At 34.5% G+C, this 19035-nt stretch overlaps 1 protein-coding gene across 5 annotated transcripts in view; it reads left to right on the forward strand.

Annotated features, from left to right (window-relative positions):
* The window catches only part of AEBP2 (AE binding protein 2), a 96228-nt gene that overhangs the window by 65772 nt on the left and 11421 nt on the right, over nt 1-19035 (forward strand). For 2 of the 5 annotated variants that reach the window (XM_045466903.1, XM_045466906.1), the window contains 3 exons: nt 1813-1926; nt 4543-4569; nt 5107-6684. In XM_045466903.1, the coding sequence (XP_045322859.1) occupies nt 1813-1926; nt 4543-4569; nt 5107-5152 (187 nt within the window). In that variant the 3' untranslated portion in view covers nt 5153-6684. Of the gene's footprint in view, nt 1-1812; nt 1927-2420; nt 4586-5106; nt 6685-19035 lie in introns of those variants that run through there. The other 3 variants (XM_045466902.1, XM_045466905.1, XM_045466904.1) reach the window with 2 other exon arrangements.

Genomic DNA, 19035 nt, shown 5'->3' on the forward strand with positions numbered 1-19035 from the left:
TCTAGCTCACAGTGATAAAGAAAAATCATTTGGCTTGTTTTCCAAAAGCATTATATTTTTCTGGCCCTGAAAATCCTTAGGTTTTTCATGTTTTTATGTTTAATTTTCCTTTTATCTTTTTTTTTTTAATGTTTATTTATTTTGGAGAGAGAGAGAGCACAATTGGGGGAGGAGCAGAGAAGGAGGAGGAGGAGGAGGGGGAGAGAGAATCCTAAGCAGGCTCAGCACTGTCAGCACAGAGCCTGATGGAGGGCTCAAACCCACGCACTGTGAGATTGTGACCTGAGCCAAAATCAAGAGTCGGATGCTTAGCCGACTAAGCCGCTCAAGTGCCCCTCCTTTTATGTTTTTATTAAAATTCTTTTTGTTAGAAAAGGTAATAAAGGTATATAAATCATAGAAGTTTGGGGTAAAATCAATAAATACCAAGAATAGAATAAATGAATGGACTCTCATTGTGTATGCTTGGTTTTTCACAAATTAATAGTATGTGGTTAACATTTATCTTTTGTTACTCGGTATTTTTCTACAGTATTGTTTCTCAGACTTCATTCTAAGGAGATGTTAATGTGATGTGAATTAAGAGTTCTTCAATAGATTTGAGAGTTTACAATACATGTTAGCATATTAGTAAAGAAATCCAGCTTTTTTTTAATCCTGTGACTATCAAACTTCCATTAACGTAGAACATATTTTCCACACACATCCCCTCCATCCAGGTTTTGTGGAAATGCTACTGTAAAATATTTTGAAATGGCTGTGTAAAATTTATTTAATGAACTCCTTTTTTTGCTGAAACACTAAAGGTCCCCGTTTTTCTCTACTGTTAAAGAGATATTAAGATCAGCCAGTACACAAACTATGCAAATTATTGATGGGTTTCAATACACATCGCCTTCCTGAAAATTTGTGCCAATTATAATCCTACCCACTACATTAGAGAGCTTATTTCTCTGGTTATTAACACTGTTATCATTCTTACATTTTATATTTCTTTGATTACAAATAAGATAATTTTTAAACTGTTTTTATCTTTGGTGAATTGTTGGTTTGTATCCTTTGTCTATTGTGTTCCTTTTTCCCTGATGAATATTCACCTGTTTCATACTGATTTGTAAGAGCTCTTTTTATATTAAGGTTATAAACAGTTTCTTTAAAGTATAGTCAAATATCTGTGTATTTTTAGTATTTTGGATATTGATCAGTATAAATATCAATCAAATTGCTTTTATTTGAATTTCCCGATAGGATTGAATTTCTTTGAATTCAGGATTTTGGTCATGTGCATTTTTTTAAAGTAGAGTTTAATCTACTTGAGTGTTTATTTATTTCTTAACTTGGTGTTACCATAAGGAATATAGTCAGTATTACTATAATAATATGATATGGTGAGAGAGTAATTTTTGGCATTGTCGAATTACTATGTTGTATACCTGAAACTAATACAGAATTGGATGTCAACTATACTTCAATAAAAAAAAAAAAAGAAAAACTCCATCAAGTCAAGTTCAAGTATGACATTTACTCATTGAACTAAAAGACAAGGCAGTGTTCTATAATATGTGTTTCTAAGTTTGATATGGCTTTGCCAGCAAAAATTCCTAATTCATTCCCAAATTCATGCCTGAAATTTCACTGTCATTTTTTTACCTGGGACTCCGCATCCCGTTGCTATTTCTTTGGCTTCTGGGAAGGTTGTTAATTTCTGTGGCTCAGTCACGCTAACAGAAAAGTCTGGGTAATGTGAAGTTATATAAAGGGTAAGTTTAAAATGAATGCTATTTCATTTATGACTTGTTTTTTAATTCATAGTCTGCCTGACGTGTGGGTGAATGAAAGTGAACGACATCAATTAAAAACTAAAGTAGTTCATTTATCAAAGCTACCCAAAGATACTGCCTTGCTTTTGGATCCAAACATATACAGGTAATTTAATTCTTGATTAGATGTTTTAATTTTTGAATCATAATCTTAAATTTCCCTAAACTTTTTGGATATAAGGTTAGGACTTAATTTTAAGTACTGAATTTCAGTACCAAGCATAGCTTGCTTTCTGGAGCTTTGTATATGGAAATTACATTATGAAAGCTTATAAATTGTAGAATCCAGAAAGATAATTATTTTGGTAAAGTTTATATGCCAACTTAATTCCAGATTTATCTTACATAGCTTAAATTCTAATGTACATACTATTTTGAAAATAAGTGTCTTTTGTTTACATATGTAATTCTTTTTACAATACCAGACTTTTATGGATCTGGGAATATACCACAAATGCCCTAAAATACCATAAATGATGAATTTTTAAACTTCTACTCTACCCAAGCCTTTAGAACAGTTTAAATATTGTTGTGTTTGTTTTTAAGAGGTAGCTCAGTGTTCACATTGCTAATAATTTTCTGATCTGACCTTTGTTTTAGTGTGCTGTGCTTATGAAGGTATAGGGGGGGAAGGAGAAGAGACCAACATTTCTGACTATGTGCTGAGTCACTTTGCTAGGTGCTTTATATACACTTCATCCTCACAGCAGCCTGTGAAGTAGGTGTTACTATCTCTGTTTTACAGATTGGAAAACTGAGGCAAGAGTTTAAATAGCTTGCCTAAGGTTACACAGATAGGGTATGACTGAACTCCACACTGCCTCCATCCAAATGACGTATACTAGGGTGATTCAGAAAGTGGGGAAAATGCTTAAAAGGCACTCTTTATGAGCAGATTTTTATGTTTTAAAAATCAATTTCAACTTGATACGTATTTTGCATAGGAATAGGTTGAATAAGAATAAGATAGCATATAATAATTGATAATCCCAAGTGTGAATTTTAGCTGTCATAAAGAGACTCTGTCCCTATGTCAAATCCTGTAGCAGTTAAACACTCTGAAGGTTCTGTTTATTCTATGACTCAACTTTCTGGAATGTAATTCAGTATAATAGGATTTCTATAATTTAAGATCTCTTCTGAGGGAAATTCTCACATAATGAATGGGACTTGCCTTGTGGAAACCCCAAGATTCTTAAGTTTTCCCTATTCCCCCCCAAATTATTATTTTTTAAGTTTATTTATTTTGATTGGAGGGGGAGGGCAGAGAGAGGAAGAGAGAATCCCAAGCAGGCTCTGCATTGTCACCATAGAGCCCAACTTGGAGTCGATCCAACGACTGTGAGATCATGACCTGAGCTGAAATGAAAAGTTTGATGCTGCCGACTGAGCTACCCAGGCACTCCAACCCCGCAAATTGTTTTAAAGATCTTCTAGTGCAGATGCTAATAATAAGTACAATAAAAACTTGTTTTCTGTGTGATGGAACTGTGTTCTTGAGAAATTAACTATTAACTATTGAAAAAAAATGGTGAAATGACCTCAGAGGAGAGATTGAGGGAAATCCACTATCAAAAATACGGGCAAGTCATGATTTACCTTTTTCTTTTTAAGAAAAATAATTGAATATTCTTTATTTACTGGTACTTAATTTAGGGTTTATTTCTGCTGACTCTTTGAAGGGAGTAATTAAAATTAGCATTTTAAAAGAGTGATATTTGGGGAGAGCCACCCTGCTATTAGAACTGGTTGTAAACATCCCTTAGGCAGAGAGTTGACAAAGGGGCATGAATCTTAATTATAAGATTCAGACTAACTTTGTGTTTCTGCCCTGCATTCTACTTCTCCCTCTCTGAGGCGCTCTTCCTTTTTCACAGACAGCTTATTTTTGCTATTTTGTGTATATAGGAAGCAATTTAGATATTAGTGAAATTAACTTAAAAAAAAAAAAAAAACATTTGGTTGCAGAACTATTGTCCAAAAGAGCATAGGAATTGCATTGTATGTTGTGAAAAGTGTTAAGTCTGCAATTCTAAATTGATGTCACTCTTGGGTAATGAAGGTGTTCTTAAGACATATTAAATGCATCTGTGGAGTTAATTTTCTTTAACTGTATTACTGCCCCCTGCCCCGGTCTTAACATTTAATTTTGACTCTAAATTTTCATGATTCTGCTATTCCGGAATTAGAATGGAGTCTTTCCTAAAGTGGTACAGATTAATAGAACTGGCTACATTTGCTGTGGTGTAACATGTGAGCAAGGTCTGGATTTTGATTTGGAGAACTTGTGAAATTAAGTAAAAAGAATAAAGTGATTATTCAGACTTGTTTTAGGAGAAATATTTTGTGGCTTATACATATCTCAAAATGAAAGCATGACAAACCTAAAAATATATTAACTTCAAAATGAAACTAAAAAGAACATATTTATTCAAGGTTTAAACATCAGTTTTAAAGTCCTAGTTGGCTAACATACATGTGTTAGGCATGATATTCTTTTTTAGAATCACATTAGCCTACATAAAAAGGATTTATTAAAAAGCTATATTATATAACTGAAATTTGCATCCATTAATGTATGAATGCTTTGGAAATAAATTTTAATGATCAGTGATTATCACACTGCCTATATCTTATTAATGTTTTTAATGTCTCTTTTGAAATACTTAATGTGTTTTTGATTCAGTCCAATAAAAGAATATTCCTTTTTCTCTTTTTCTAGAACAATGCCGCAGAAGAGGTTGAAGAGGTAAAAAATAAATAAATACATAAAAAGCAAACAAGCGGGGACACCTGCAGTCTTAGTCACTGACAATGGGTTTAGTAAAAGTTGCACATTAGAGTCATAACCCCCTTCCTTTTTTTTTTCTTAAATCCGGTATTTAGAATAATATTTATGCTTAGTGTAAACATTCTGTGAATGAAGTAGGCTCTTCTGTGGAATATATTAATATATTACTGTATATCCACATTTTCATGGAATGGTACTGTGGGAGACTGAGCAAACACTCTTCTGGCAACTTAGTGGAACAGCTTCTTAAAGGCTTTGCATGCTTGCTGCTTTAAGCTGCTTTTTTTTCCCCCTTTAGCAATTACAGTAGTTTATATTGGAAAGAAAAACAATTACAACATGTGCCCTTAAATTACCAAAAGCACTGTAAGGATATTTGTCTTGACAGTGTCTGTTGAGTTGAAGTCATATTAGGAAATATTTAGACAATGAAAATTATCAAGAGATAATTATGATAAATAGATGTGATTGGTTGCCATTTGTGTTCTTTTGCAGAACTCTGATAAGAAAAGTGTTCAATTTGTATTTAAGCAAACAGTGAACGACATTTGCAATCAACTAAAAATTCGTCTATCGAATTAGGGCTGAAAATTTCTGTTAAAGAGTGTTGCAGTATGTCTGGTGGCTCCCTTTTCAGGACTAGGGTTTTCTCATGGAGTACAGTATGTTAATATTTACCTATATAACTAATCTGTTAACGGTTTTTGAAAAACCTCTATTTCAAATTATTTGAATAATCCTCATATTTTCATTTTAACCTATATAAGCCTCTAATTTTTTTTCTGAGGAAAGCATTTGGTTTATAAGCTGTTTTATCTTAACATAAGAAAAATTGTATTTTTTTTTTTTTTTTAAGTATCTTCAAACTGAATCCTTTATGCACCAAAGTTGGTTTTGAAAAGGAAAATAAAATCACTTTCTTGCTTGGTAAGCAAGAAGCCATATGGATTTTTTTTAACTTACAGAAATGGAAATATGTGTAACTTGTTAGTATTGTATCAAACAAATGTTGCATAGAGATAATAGAACATTGCTTGTAAATAATTCAGCAGATTTGTAATATATTTTTATATTATGAAATGTACTGTAGATGTTTTTCTAGAGGCATGAAAGTTAAATGTATATATTATGGGTAGAAATAATATTGAAGGATATTGTAATTCACTAGTGCTGCCAGAGGAATTGTTAATAAAGCACCTTCTTTAACAATAAATGTCTTTGCAGACTTAAGGGACTATGTACTACTGTTAATATCTATAAGAACAAAACACATTGAACATCCTTCCAGAAAGTCTTTGAGGGAGGACCTATACCCATAATAGAATTATGGCACTCATTTCTGACAGTGACCGTGAAATCAATTATTTCCTTACTGTTGGAAGGACATATTGTAAAGTATATGTGGTTATATGCAGTCAAACTGCAGAAAAATACTCCTGATTGAGGAGTTTTCACTTTACTACAGTGATATAAAAACCAGCAGTTTTTACACTAAATTTTTTAAAGAAAAGAATAGACAAAAATATAGAATTAAGCCTTTGGTTCCAAAATGGGAAAGGTTCCATGATACATAAATCATTTCTCATTTACTTTAAAAAAATTTTTAAAATAATAAAAATTATGGGAGACTTTATTCGTTAACAGTGGGGTAAAGAGCTATCTATATACATGAAATGAGTCATATAAAATTAAATGAAGTGCAAATAGAAGCACTGCTACTATAAGACATTCTGGAATGGTTGTTTAATAAGGGTATTATCCATTTGATCTGTAGCAAATGTGATTTATTTTTTAAAAAGAAAAGGAAAGCAGTGTGTTTTACTTTTTTTGTTTTCTTTTGCTTAAGCACTTCATCAATTGCTTTATTCTGTATCTACGAAGTAATCTGCGATCTCCTTTGTTGTTTTAAAATTTTGATTTGTTATAAAATTGCCAAATAGAAGTGTTTCAGATATATAGTTTGTACCTGTATTTTTTATTTTATTGCCTCATGTTCTTGTAAGTCATTCTTAATTGACCGATGATTGTAGACCTTGCCTGAGTATTTTTTCTAATAAAACAAAGCAAATCACATTTAGCTTCAAAATTGTAACAATTCAATTGAATTTTAAAACGACATCTGAAATATACATCTCATTTCCTTTAGGGGCACAGCAAATAAATTAATTTTTTCGTGTAGAAATATTTAGATGTCAAAACCTAATTTCATGGTTATTGATTAGCTAGCCTCTGAGTACTGAATCTCTCATGGTACTTTGCTGCTTATCTGACTTCGGTCTGATACTATATTAACACACCAAAAAGAATATGGAATTGAAATAGTTTTGTAACTTGTATATATACACACATACAATTAAGATTGGGAAATAAGTGTGAAATTTTTAACTTATAATAGTTCATTTAGTGATGTTTACTCCTTTAAATTGTTCCTCCTGACCCCTATATGTGACATATTTGTAATATGGCACCTGAAATAATCTCTTACTCAAAATCCATTGTCTAGTTCAGCAGCAGACAAACTGCAGCCCACAGGTATATCCATTCAGGAGAAAGTATGACTGCTTTCTCCCTGTAGTAGCAGAGTTGGGTAGTGAGAACTTAGGGCCTGCAAACCTAAAATATTTACTCTCTGACCTTTTAAGGAAAAATTTGCCAGTTCCTGGTATAGTTGATATAATTTTTGGAAAAATAAACCTAAACCACACAACCTAATCTACATTTTGATTTGATAATGTTAATTTTGGTAATACACCAGTACAGTAAAGTTCAGTAAAAGTTGTTTATACTTTTCAGTAAATATTGCCATATTAGGTATCTGCAACAAATGGTGTTTTTAAAAAAAATTTTTACATTGAATTTCTCAGTTTCACCATTTGTGTTTTTGTATCTTTAGGACTAAATGAGATTTTGTAAGTCAAGTTTATGTTTAAACCATAAGGCACATTTGCTCTATATAAAAGAATTTTGGAAGTGGAAAATATTGTAAAATTTAAAGTTGTTTATTTTTCTAATAAACTTTTTCATATATAAATCTTCCCTAAAGTGGACACATGACTTCTGAATTTCAGATGAAAGGAAATTAAGATGGACAATAATTAACTCTCAATGCATATTTTAAGATTTGTTTAACTCTGATTGAAAGCATTGATAATCATGTCAGTAAATCTTTGACTGTAAAACTTTTTTCCCTTTCACACCTTAATAAAATGTTTTAAATATGCAAGTACTCTTAAAAGGATAGAATTTGCCACAATTACTTAAAACATCTTTTATTGTTTGCTATTTGAATTCTTGTTTTAATAATATATGATCAACAGAAGTGTTAGATATTCGGATAAAATTTTAAATGGAAAAATATGGTTGGAGTCTGTAAAATAGTTGGGTGCTTTCTGTATAAACTTTTTTTGTTGTTGTTGTTAAACCTTTAATACCACTGCATAGTTCTTTAAAAGGCAGACACAAATTCTTAGTTTAGGTAGATTCTCAGTATGAAAAACTGATATTTCTCTGTAAAGAAGGCCTAGGGTTGTAGACCTACAAAGAGATGCTAATATACATACGTAGTCTTTTTTAGAAAAGTAGTTAAGTCATAAATGTTATTTGAATTTTTTTTTTTTTTAAGATTTTGTTTTTAAGTAATGCCCAATGTGGGGCTTGAACTCACAACCCCAATATCAAGAGTTGCATGCTCCCCCGACTTAGCCAGCCAGGCACCCTGAATGTTGTGGGTTTTTGAGAGAGGAAACAGTACATTTTGAAAATTAAAAATATTTTTCTAGACAATTAGAGACTATTTCTTAAAAGGATAAAATTTGTTAGAAAATTTCTTACATGTTTTTCTTTTTTAATTCTTAAAGAATCTGTGACCTGGTAGAAGGTTATATAATTCTAACATTATAGCTTTAATATAAATAAGAGCCTGCAGAATTCTTTTTTCTTTTTAGGTTAGAGTATTTTGTCATTTCCAATGGTTATGAGCCTCAGAGCCTTAAAAATGTAATGAAATGCTGTATTCTTATTTTTAATTAAAAAATTTTTTTTTAACATTTACATACTCCAATCAGATTTTTCTGAATCAGTTTTGCATGGTACATAACACATAGTTCTATTACTCTGAACATAAAAAGGAGTTGTTAGTGGTTAGGTCAGGAATTGCAACCCACATTTTTTTCTACATCAGTATTCTTTTCACTATACCACACTGCTTTTCACAATGTGAGAGAGGAAATAAATGTACAGTTGCAATACCACTATAAAGTTGTTTTCAGTGTTTCTGCCACAGCCAGTCCCTAGCATGATACATGGCACAAAATAGTCTGTAAAGGATTTGTTGAAAGAGTATTATAGGTGAGTACTTGTTACAGTAACATATTTTGGAGAATTCTGTCCATAAAACACTAGTAGGGTTGAAGCAGTCAGCTTAAACCATACTGTGATAATGTTACGTACTTTTATTTATAAACCTATAAAGGGAATTGTAGTTTGTCTAAACATGCTCAGTGTAAAGGATTACTGATGCTGTATTTTTATATATTCAGTTGTAACCATTTTTGGTTTATTTGATTTTGTGAAAAAGGTGCTTGATTTAGTTTTTGGTAAAGCCCCATTTTTTTTATTACAATAAGATCTCAGTTATATTTATGATATGAGTAATATGTTTAAGTAATAGTGATTTGAAGGAGTTCTCCAGCACTTGATTTCTTTATTTAAATGTTTTGTTGTCCCACAGCATTGTCCCCACTCAAGGACCTTTTTCTCTTCAATATTTATATGCTTCTGCTAAAGAAAAATCTTAATGAATTTATGTGTCTTACAAATCTTATGAATTTATTAAATTGCCAAGGATTTATATGTTTATTACAACCATTTCATGAATCTATGCCTAACAGCTCTTATATTAGGTTTACATTTGGGGTCTTTTTCCTTTTAGAAAAGCAGAAATAATTTTCTGGAGAATATGTAGCAAAGGAATAATAATAGATTGTAAAACATGAGCATATTTACTCTTAATAGCTGGGCCCAGTGTGGATAGTTTTATATAAATGTCATTGAGTGTTGCAGAAGAGTGGGTCAGGAGATTCCCAGGTATGTCTTCTTGAATTTCAGAGATTAAGAAAGCCTAATTGGTTATCTTCTTATTACCTAAATATCTTTTTAATACCTGCATAATGCCCCTAAAAGATTGTAGTAAATGTCATTCTTTATAGAAGGTAAGAAAGCTTAGTTAAGTTTCTGTGAATCTCTTTCACTGTATGTTCTTCCCTAAATCAACCAAAATGTCTAATTTTCTTTTTAAATGTAATTCAGAACAGCTGGCAGTTCATTCAGAATTTGTCTTTAACATTGATAGTCGTTAAAAATATATCTTAGTGTCTTTGTATTAAATTATATTTGCAAAAATGAAGACATTAACAGTATGAGAAATAGGGATAAAAGTGAAAGTCATTACCTTCAACTGAGCACGCTTCTCCTGGTCTCCAGATAAGTATTTTGATGATTCCTTCCCAACCTTTGTGTTTGCTTCTTAAATTGTTATACACTCAGTTCTAGGATTTGGCTTTTACTCAAGACATCTGTATATAGATTTCATTCTTTTTTTATGGCCAGGTGTGATACACCTTAAATTATTTAGCCATTTCTTAATTGGTTGACATTAAGATTGCTTACAAATTTATTGCCATGTAATTAATACAGCAGCATTCTTGAAAATATAGTTGAAAAGATTTCTGTAGTGTCATTTCCTGGAAGGGAGTATTAGCTGGCTTAAAAGAGTTGTGAGTTGTGTCTATTTTAAGTTTGTTATTACTGAAATGTTTTTCTGAAAGGGTGGTGCCAACATAAACTGGATGTGAATGCTTTTTTCCCTGCCCTGTACCAATACTTGAATATTACCAACCTTTAAATTTAGTCATTCTAAGGTGGAAAAGTGAATTAAGAGAATTGCTTGTGTTTGATTCTCAGTTCAGCTGAAAACTGTGGTTTGGGGGAAGTTGAACCCTCTATGCCTGCTTTTTTTCATTTATAAAATGGCATGCTATTATTACCTGAGAGGATTTGTATAGTCCTTGTTTTGATGAGCATGGTTTGACGGGTACAGTCTTAACCTGTTTATCTTATCCTTTCAAACCCACTTGAGATGTATGGTCTTTTCTTGTCATTGGAAGAAATCTATGTAGGTTCCTTCATCTTTCTGATTATTCTTGGGGAATAAAAAACTCCCCAGTCATGGGTGATCACAAAAATAATCTTAACTAACTTCAGTAAGTATTTTATTTGTCAGTCAATCTTAATTGTACAGTTAGGTGAGTTTTGACAGATGCACCTAACTTTGAAATCAACAGTTGAGACAGAACATTTCCATCACTTCCGTAAGTTTCCTCATGCTTGTTTGTCCTTCTTTTACAGCCCAGCCCAGGCAACCACTGAGCTCTAGTCTCCATGTAGATTGGTTTGCATTTTCTAAAATTTAAATAAACAGAATCATACAGTATGTACTCGATTGTGTTTGGCTTTCACTCAGCATAATGATCTTGAAATAGATCAATAAATACTGTAAGTATTTACATTTTCTGCTGATCTAGTGATACTGAACATTTTTTGTTATTTTCTGTTCATATTTTAGGTAGTGGGGGCACAAGATTTCTGAACTCTTCTGACTTCAGATTATTATTTCAGATCATTATTTCAGATTTACTCTAAGTACAAAAAGACTTCTGGGATGTGATTAGGCAATGTTGAAGAATGAATTATCCGTTTAATCATAATTTATGTCAGTTTTTAGGTTACTTGTGTGGCTTCAGATGGAAGTCCAAGTATTTATACTGGAGATTTTAGAGCAAGTATTTCTAGCAAAGAAATTTGTTGCTGTTGTACTAGGGAATGTCATGAAGTTAACTGTTAGCCTTCAAATTTAATAAAAGATTAATGGAACGCAAACTCTTAGGGCATTTGCAATGTGCAAGGCGCTGCTCTGGATGCTACGGGTTCAAGCAGTGAACAAAATAAAATATTCTTGATCTCATGGAACTTATAAGTGTGGGGATGGGAGATGACAGGCAATATGCAGATGAGTAATACATATAGAGGGGGAAAGGTGGTGGAAATTCTGTGAAGGAAAACAAAGTGGAGGGAGGGATAGAGAATTTGTGACGTGATTTAAGTAGGGTAGTTGGTAAAACCTTATTGATCGGTGACATTTGAGCAAAGCCCTGAGAGGCTGAGTGGGAAGTCATGCAGGTATCTGAGGGATTAGCATTCCTGGCAGAGAGAACAGCAAGTGTAAAAACCCTTGAGGCAAGATCATTTATTTAAATACACATGAGTTTCTTACGTTGTCCTACTAGGATTCCAGGTACTGGTGATGCTGCATTCAACAAAACATTAAAAATTCCAGCTGCTTGGAGCTTACATTACATCATGCATGGTGTGTTGTAGGGCTGGGGTTGATGTGAAAGGACTTTATCTTTGAGCAGATGGGGAGCCATTGGAGGAATTTGAGAAAAGGATCTGGATTATGTTTTTCAAGAGTCACCCAGACTGAAGAATTGACTATAAGGGAGCAAAGGCAGAAGCTGGAAGACCATTTTCTTTCTCTTTCTTTTTTTTTTTTTTTAAGTTTTATTTAGGTAATTTCTCCACCCAACATGGGGCTCAAACTCATGACCCTGAGATCAAGAGTACATGCTTCTCAACTGAGCCAGCCAGGCACCCCTTGGAAAAGCATTTAAAAACTGAATGCTTATTCAGGAATTCAACCTAAGACCTAGTAGAGACAGATACTATTTGATATGCTTATCAGCTGCCAAATGGTGGTAAAGAATGATCAATGGTTCTAGTTACTTGTGATAAAAAATTTAGGTACACTAAGACAACTGCTTATCCCTTACAGCCTGTGTACCAAACACCAATTTAAATGAGTCACTTTTTTTTTTAACCAGTGTGACATTTTATTTTTTATTTTATGTTTCAGCCAGAAATTTTTTTAATTGAAATCTAGTTGCTAGACAATGTTACATTCGTGTCAGGCGTACAACATAGTTATTCAACAGTTCCGTACATTACATAATACTATATTCTCTACATTGTACTTGTCATCCACATGACTTTATAACTGGAAGTTTATATCTCTTAATCCCCTTCACCTGCTTCTCCCACCACCCCACATCAGTTTAAGCTCTTTATTTATGAGTCTTTTTAAAAAAATTATTACTCATTTGTTTAGATTCCATATGTAAGTAAAGTCATAATATTTGCCTTTCTCTGACTTATTTCACTTAGCAAAATACCCTCTAGGTCCATCCCTATTGTTGCAAAAGGCAAGATCTTTTTTCTTATTGCTGATTGGTATTTCATTATTTTTACATATACATAATATATGTGTGTGTGTGTGTACAATATACAGTTATATACATATTACAATACAATATATACATATTAATACATAATATATATTAGTACATACATAATATACATATACATTACAATATATACATATTATAATACATATGTGTATACATATGTATATATATTGTATATTTTACACACACACACACATATACCATACTTTATTAATGGACACTTGGGCTGCTTTCATATCTTGGCTATTGTAAATAATTCTGCAATAAACATAAGGATGCATATATCTTTTTGAATTAGAGGTTTTGTGTTTCTTTAAACACCTAGCAGTGGAATTACCAGGTCATATGGTATTTCTATTTTTAATTGTTTGAGGAATCTTCATACTGTTTTCCACACTGGTTGCACCAATTTGCTTTCCCACCAACAGTGAACAGAAGTTCCCTTTTCTCCACATCCTTACCAACACCTTTTATTTCTCGTGTTTTTGATACTAGCCAGTGTGACTCAGGTGATACCTCATTATAGGTTTTTCTGTTGTTTTGTTTTGTTTTTTATTTTAGAGGGAGTGTACGTGGGAGAGAGGGGCAGAGGGAGAAGGAATCTTAAGCAGGCTCCATGTAGGGTTCGATCCCACAACATGATTGCAATCATGACCTGAGCCAAGAGCAAGAGTTGGATGCTCAACCAACTGAACCATGCAGGTGCCTCTTCATTGTGGTTATGATTTGCACTTTCCTGATGACTAGTGAAAATTGAGCATCTTTTTAGGTGTCTGTTAATCACTGTCGTCTTTGGAAAAATTTCCATCAGGTCATCTGCCATCTTTTAATTGGATGATTATATTTTTTTGGTGTTGAGTTGTAGGAGTTCTATATATATTGTGAATGTAACCCCTTAATTGGATATATCATTTGCAGTTAAGTGAGTCATCTTACATATTTTTCCTTAATAATGTGGGTTAAGTAGGCATCAACATTATCGCTTGGAATAATAGGAATAGTGAACACCAAGTACCAGACTCTGTTCTTAGTACATTAACTCATTTAATCCGTACAATAACTGAAGTTGATATTACTCCATTTTATGGTGGAGGAAGCAGCTGCAGAGAGGGTGAATGATGTTTCCAAGATCATGTAAATAACAAGTATTTGGAGAAATTTCTTACAGAATTTGTGAGTGATATCCCAGAGAAAGCAGCTTTGAAACTGGACATAGAAGGGGCATCTGGGTGGCTCAGTCGGTTAAGTGACCGACTCAGCTTGGGTCTTGATCTCAGGGTTATGAGTTTAAGCCCCACAATGGGCTCCATGCTAGCCGTGAAACCTACTTAAAAAAATAAAAATAAAAATAAACTGGATGTAGGACATGGTGAAATTTGCCAGAGGAAATGGCATGTTCAAAGAAGACAAAAAGTTTAGTACAATGGTATAAATATTTAGTACCCAACACAAACTTACTACTTTGAACAAAAATGAATACATTCTCTTTATGCTTTGCAGACTTGGGAGTAGGGAGAAGTATGTGTAACATAATTTCTGTCCAGTGTGAAGTGTCACGTCGGAGCTCTGTCTGGAGCATGGTGGAAGCACAGAGAGCATTTGGCCAGTCCCAGAGCATCAGGGCGGGCTCCCCTCAGAGGAGAACCCACAGTTACCTTTTAAAGATTATGACCAACTTAGTGCTGGAGAATGGAGGGGGACATGGGGTGGTTTAACATAGGATCTCCATGTGCGCAGCAAGGAACAGCCTGGTGTTTAGGTGGAGGGGTTGCCTAATGGGTGTGTGGGAAGTCTGCAGAGGTAGGGAGGGTCCCCTGCTGAGGGTCTCGTCTCCATTTGTCACAGTTTGCACTTTACGTAAAAAATTAGTGTAAGTAATTTAAGGTTGCAAGAAGGGAAATGACGGTCAGATTTGTTTGGTCCACCTGTCTAGTAGTAGATGCAAAACTGGGCCTGGTGAAGAGGCAATGGAAATACCAGTCCGAAGGCTGCTGCTCTGTCTTGCTTTCCAGATAGCAGAAAATAAGGAGTAAATCAGGAAGCCTGGGTGGCTTAGTCAGTTGAGTGTCTGACTTTTGATTTTGGCTCAGGGTATGATCTCGTGGTTCGTGGGATCAAGGCCCACGTTGGGCTCTGTGCTGACAGCACAGATCCTGCTTGGGATTCTCTCTCTCTCTCTCTCTCTCTCTCTGCCCCTCCAATGCTCATTCTCTCTCTCTCAAAATCAATAAACATTTAAAAAAAAAAAGTAAATCATAATTTTCAAAGTTTAAATTTTACTGAAAAGTAAGTTCCCAAGATTTTAAAATAATAGAATTCATTACTGGGAAAGTTAAGATCCGGTGTCTTGTTTTGTTTTGTTTTGTTTTGTTTTGTTTTAAATGTTTATTTTGGAGAGAGAGAGGGCAAGAGGAGGAGGGGCAGAGACAGAGGGGAACAGAGGATCCGAAGCAGGCTCTGCCCTGATAGCAAAGAGCCCAATGTGGGGCTTGAACTCATGAACCATGAGATCATGACCTGAGCTGAAGTCTGATGTTTAACTGAGTAAGCCCATTAGCACCCCTAATATCAGGTTTTAATCAAATATACTATCAAATTCAGACTTGCTTTGGAGTGAGGTAAGGGGCTAGAATGAGTGTCCTTTTTAGCTCTGTGATGCTCTGATTGTACCATTACAGGTTTTCTTTTAAAATGGGATGTAAAAAAGTAATGGCATAATACAGAACAATGCGTTGCTCCTTTTATCTTTGTGAGAGGTAAAACATCAGAAATGTCCTTCAAGCACTTAAAAGTGGGTCTTGCCTTTATGGTATGTTATATTCAATCTGGCAGACAAGTCCTACCTAGATGCATTTCCAAATAGGGAAAAATACAGCCTTGTTACCATAGGACTGAACCAAAAATTATTTTTTGCCTTCAGCACTATGACTTATTTTGGCAAACCACTTAGGAACTTAGCAACATATTTCCTGAAGTAGAGAACAATATTTAGTATGGAGAAGATAGTTGATAGTTATAGTTTGTAAGGAAATTTGAACACAAGGCAAATTCAAAGCCAATTTAGCTAATATCAGTTGAAATTTTATCTTCTTTGCTAGGAAAAAAAAGGGCAAAAGAAAATACAGAAGTGACTTATAGTAAGCAACAAAGAGTATGTAGCAGGCATTTCCTGTGGCTGTTAATATGGGCCACTGGGTCTGCCTAGATGCCATATTATGAAGATTGGAAGTTGAGATATTTTGTTGTTGGTTTATTTTTGAGAGAGTAAGTGTGCATGCACAAGTGGGGGAAGGGGCAGAGAGAGGGAGAGAGAGGATCCCCTGTCAGCTGTCAGTGCAGGGCAAACCATGAGATCATGACTTGACCCAAAATCAAGAACTGAGCCATCCAGGCACCCTGGAGGTTGAGATACTTTTAAAATGCCCTTCTAGGATCATTTCCTCCATCCCTTAGAGAATATAGAAAACTATTGGTTTGTTTCTTACCTTTTTAGTTCCCCTCTTGTTTTCAAAGATTTTGTACTATTATGAAGCGATTTTATTAAAAAAACTAATAAATGTAAGATGTAGGAAAAATTTAAAAATAAGGTGCAGCTGGAGTGATGTCCACAAAATGCATGCTCTGGTATTTTATATATTTACTAGACGTTGGCTATAAAGTTGTTACCTTTAAGCTAGTTTATGAAGTTAGTGTAAACAGAAAGTTACAAGATTTATAGTGTTTACACTCCATCATTAAGCCTTAGCAATTGGCATTGGCTGGACAGAGAGCTAGGTTAATTTGCATATCCTTCATATTTAATCCTTACAATTAACGTACAAAATATGGGTTTCACTAATTTTGTTTTATGGATGAGTTACTTAGGTAACTTTCCCCAAACTATATAGCCAGCAAGTTGCTGAGACTGGAGTTTGAACTGGTTTTGCCTGATTTTAAACCCAGAGGCCTTACTACTATGCCTTTTTGATACGTGGTTAATTATTTGGATGTATTTGTCAAAGCTGTTTTAAAAACCTTAAATAAGGGGTACCTGTTTGGCTCAGTTGGTTAAGTGTCCAACTCTTGATCTCAGCTCATGTCTTGATCTCAGAGTCTTGAGTTCAAGCCCTGCATTGGCTTCCACAATAGGCGTGCAGCCTGTTTAAAAAACAAAACAAAACAAAAAAGTCTTAACTAAGCATCTCAGAAACAAAACAGTTTTAACCAAGTTTTCCTCTTCTTGTCGGCTTCCAAGCTATTTCCACTTACTAATTTTTTTTTTTAATGTTCATTCACTTTTGAGAGAGCGTAAGTGGGGGAGGGGCAGGGAGTGGGGGTGGGGTGGGGGACACAGAATCTGAAGCAGGCTTCAGGCTCTGAGCTGTCAGCACAGAACCTGATGTGGGGCTTGAACCCATGAACCGTGAGACCATGACCTGAGCTGAAGTTGGATGCCCAACCGACTGAGCCACCTAGGCGCCCCTATTTCCACTTATTAATACAACTCTGATTGCCTACAGATTGAAATTACTTTAAAAAACTGGGCGAGGGGGCGCCTGAGTAGCTCAGTCGGTTAAGTATCTGACTCTTGATTTCAGCTCAGGTCTTGGTCTCACGGTTCAAAGGATCGAGACCTCGTATCAGGCTCTGTGATAAAAACACAGGGCCTGCTTGGGATTCTTCCTCTCTCTTTCCCTCTGCCTCTGCCTCTCCCTCTCTTTCTCTCCACCTCTTCCTATCCACACCCACCCCCCCCAAATAAATAAACATTAAAAAAAATTGAAATTACTTAAAATAACTTTTTTTTTTTTTTTAACATTATTGAGAGAGAGAGCATGGGAGGGGCAGAGAGAGGAGGAGACACAGAATCCAAAGCAGGCTCAGGCTCTGAGCTGTCAGCACAGAGCCCAACGCAGGGCTGGAACTCACAAACCACGAGATCATGGCCTGAGTCGAAGTTGGACGCTCAACCAACTGAGGCACCCAGGTGCCCCTGAAATTACTTTTAATTTGCAGCATGTAACAAGGTAAATATGGCAAAAAAGAAAAAAAAAAAAGATGTGAGTATTTCATCCTCTCTTATTTCTTCTCTATTGCTCTTCCTTTATACAGATCTGAGTTTCTGACCTATACCATTTCCTTCTCTCTGAAGAACTTAAAAAAAAAATTTTTTTTTTAACTTTTATTCATTTTTGAGAAACAGAGCATGAGCAGGGGAGAGGCAGGGTGAGAGGGAGATACAGAATCCAAAGCAGGCTCCGGGCTCTGAGCTGTCAGCACTCGTGAACAGTGAGATCATGACCTGAGCCTAAGTGAGAGGCTTAACCAACTGAGCCATCCAGGTGCCCCTGAAGAACTTAAAAAATATATTTTATTTATTATTAATTTTTTAAGTAGGCTCTATGCCTGACATGGGGCTTAAATTTATAACCCCGAGATCAAGAGTCACATGCTGTACCAACTGAGCCAGCCAGGAACCCCCTGAAGAACATCTTTTAATATTTCTTGCAAGGCAGGTTACTGGTAACAAATTCCCTCAACTTTTGTTTGCCTGAGAAAGCATTTCTCCTTTACTTTTTTTTAAATTGAAGTGTAGTTGACATAGTATCAGGTATGCAATATAGTGCTTATATATATATATATATATATATACACACACACACACACACACACACACACATACACATTATGAAATGATCACCATGACAAATCTAGCCACCATATGTCACCACACACAATTGTTATCATATTGTTAACTATATTGTCTCTGCTGTACATTTTATAACTGGAAGTTTGTTTTTAATCCCTTCCCTCTATTTCACCCATCCTCCCACCTCCCCTCCCCTCTGGCAACTGGATTGTTCTCTGTATCTGAGTCTGTTTCTGTTTTGTTCATTTATCTTGTTTTTTAGACTCCACATATAAATGAAACCATATGGTATTTGTGTCTCTCCTTCACTTTTGAAGGATAATTTCACAGGATACAGAATTCTAGCTTTTTTTTTCTTTCAGTATTTTATTATTACCCTTTTCCCTCAACACTTTAAATATTGCATTCCACTTTCCTTAATTGCATGGTTTCTGAGGT

Source organism: Leopardus geoffroyi, chromosome B4 (genome assembly GCF_018350155.1).
Source record: "Leopardus geoffroyi isolate Oge1 chromosome B4, O.geoffroyi_Oge1_pat1.0, whole genome shotgun sequence".
Lineage (NCBI taxonomy): Eukaryota > Metazoa > Chordata > Mammalia > Carnivora > Felidae > Leopardus > Leopardus geoffroyi.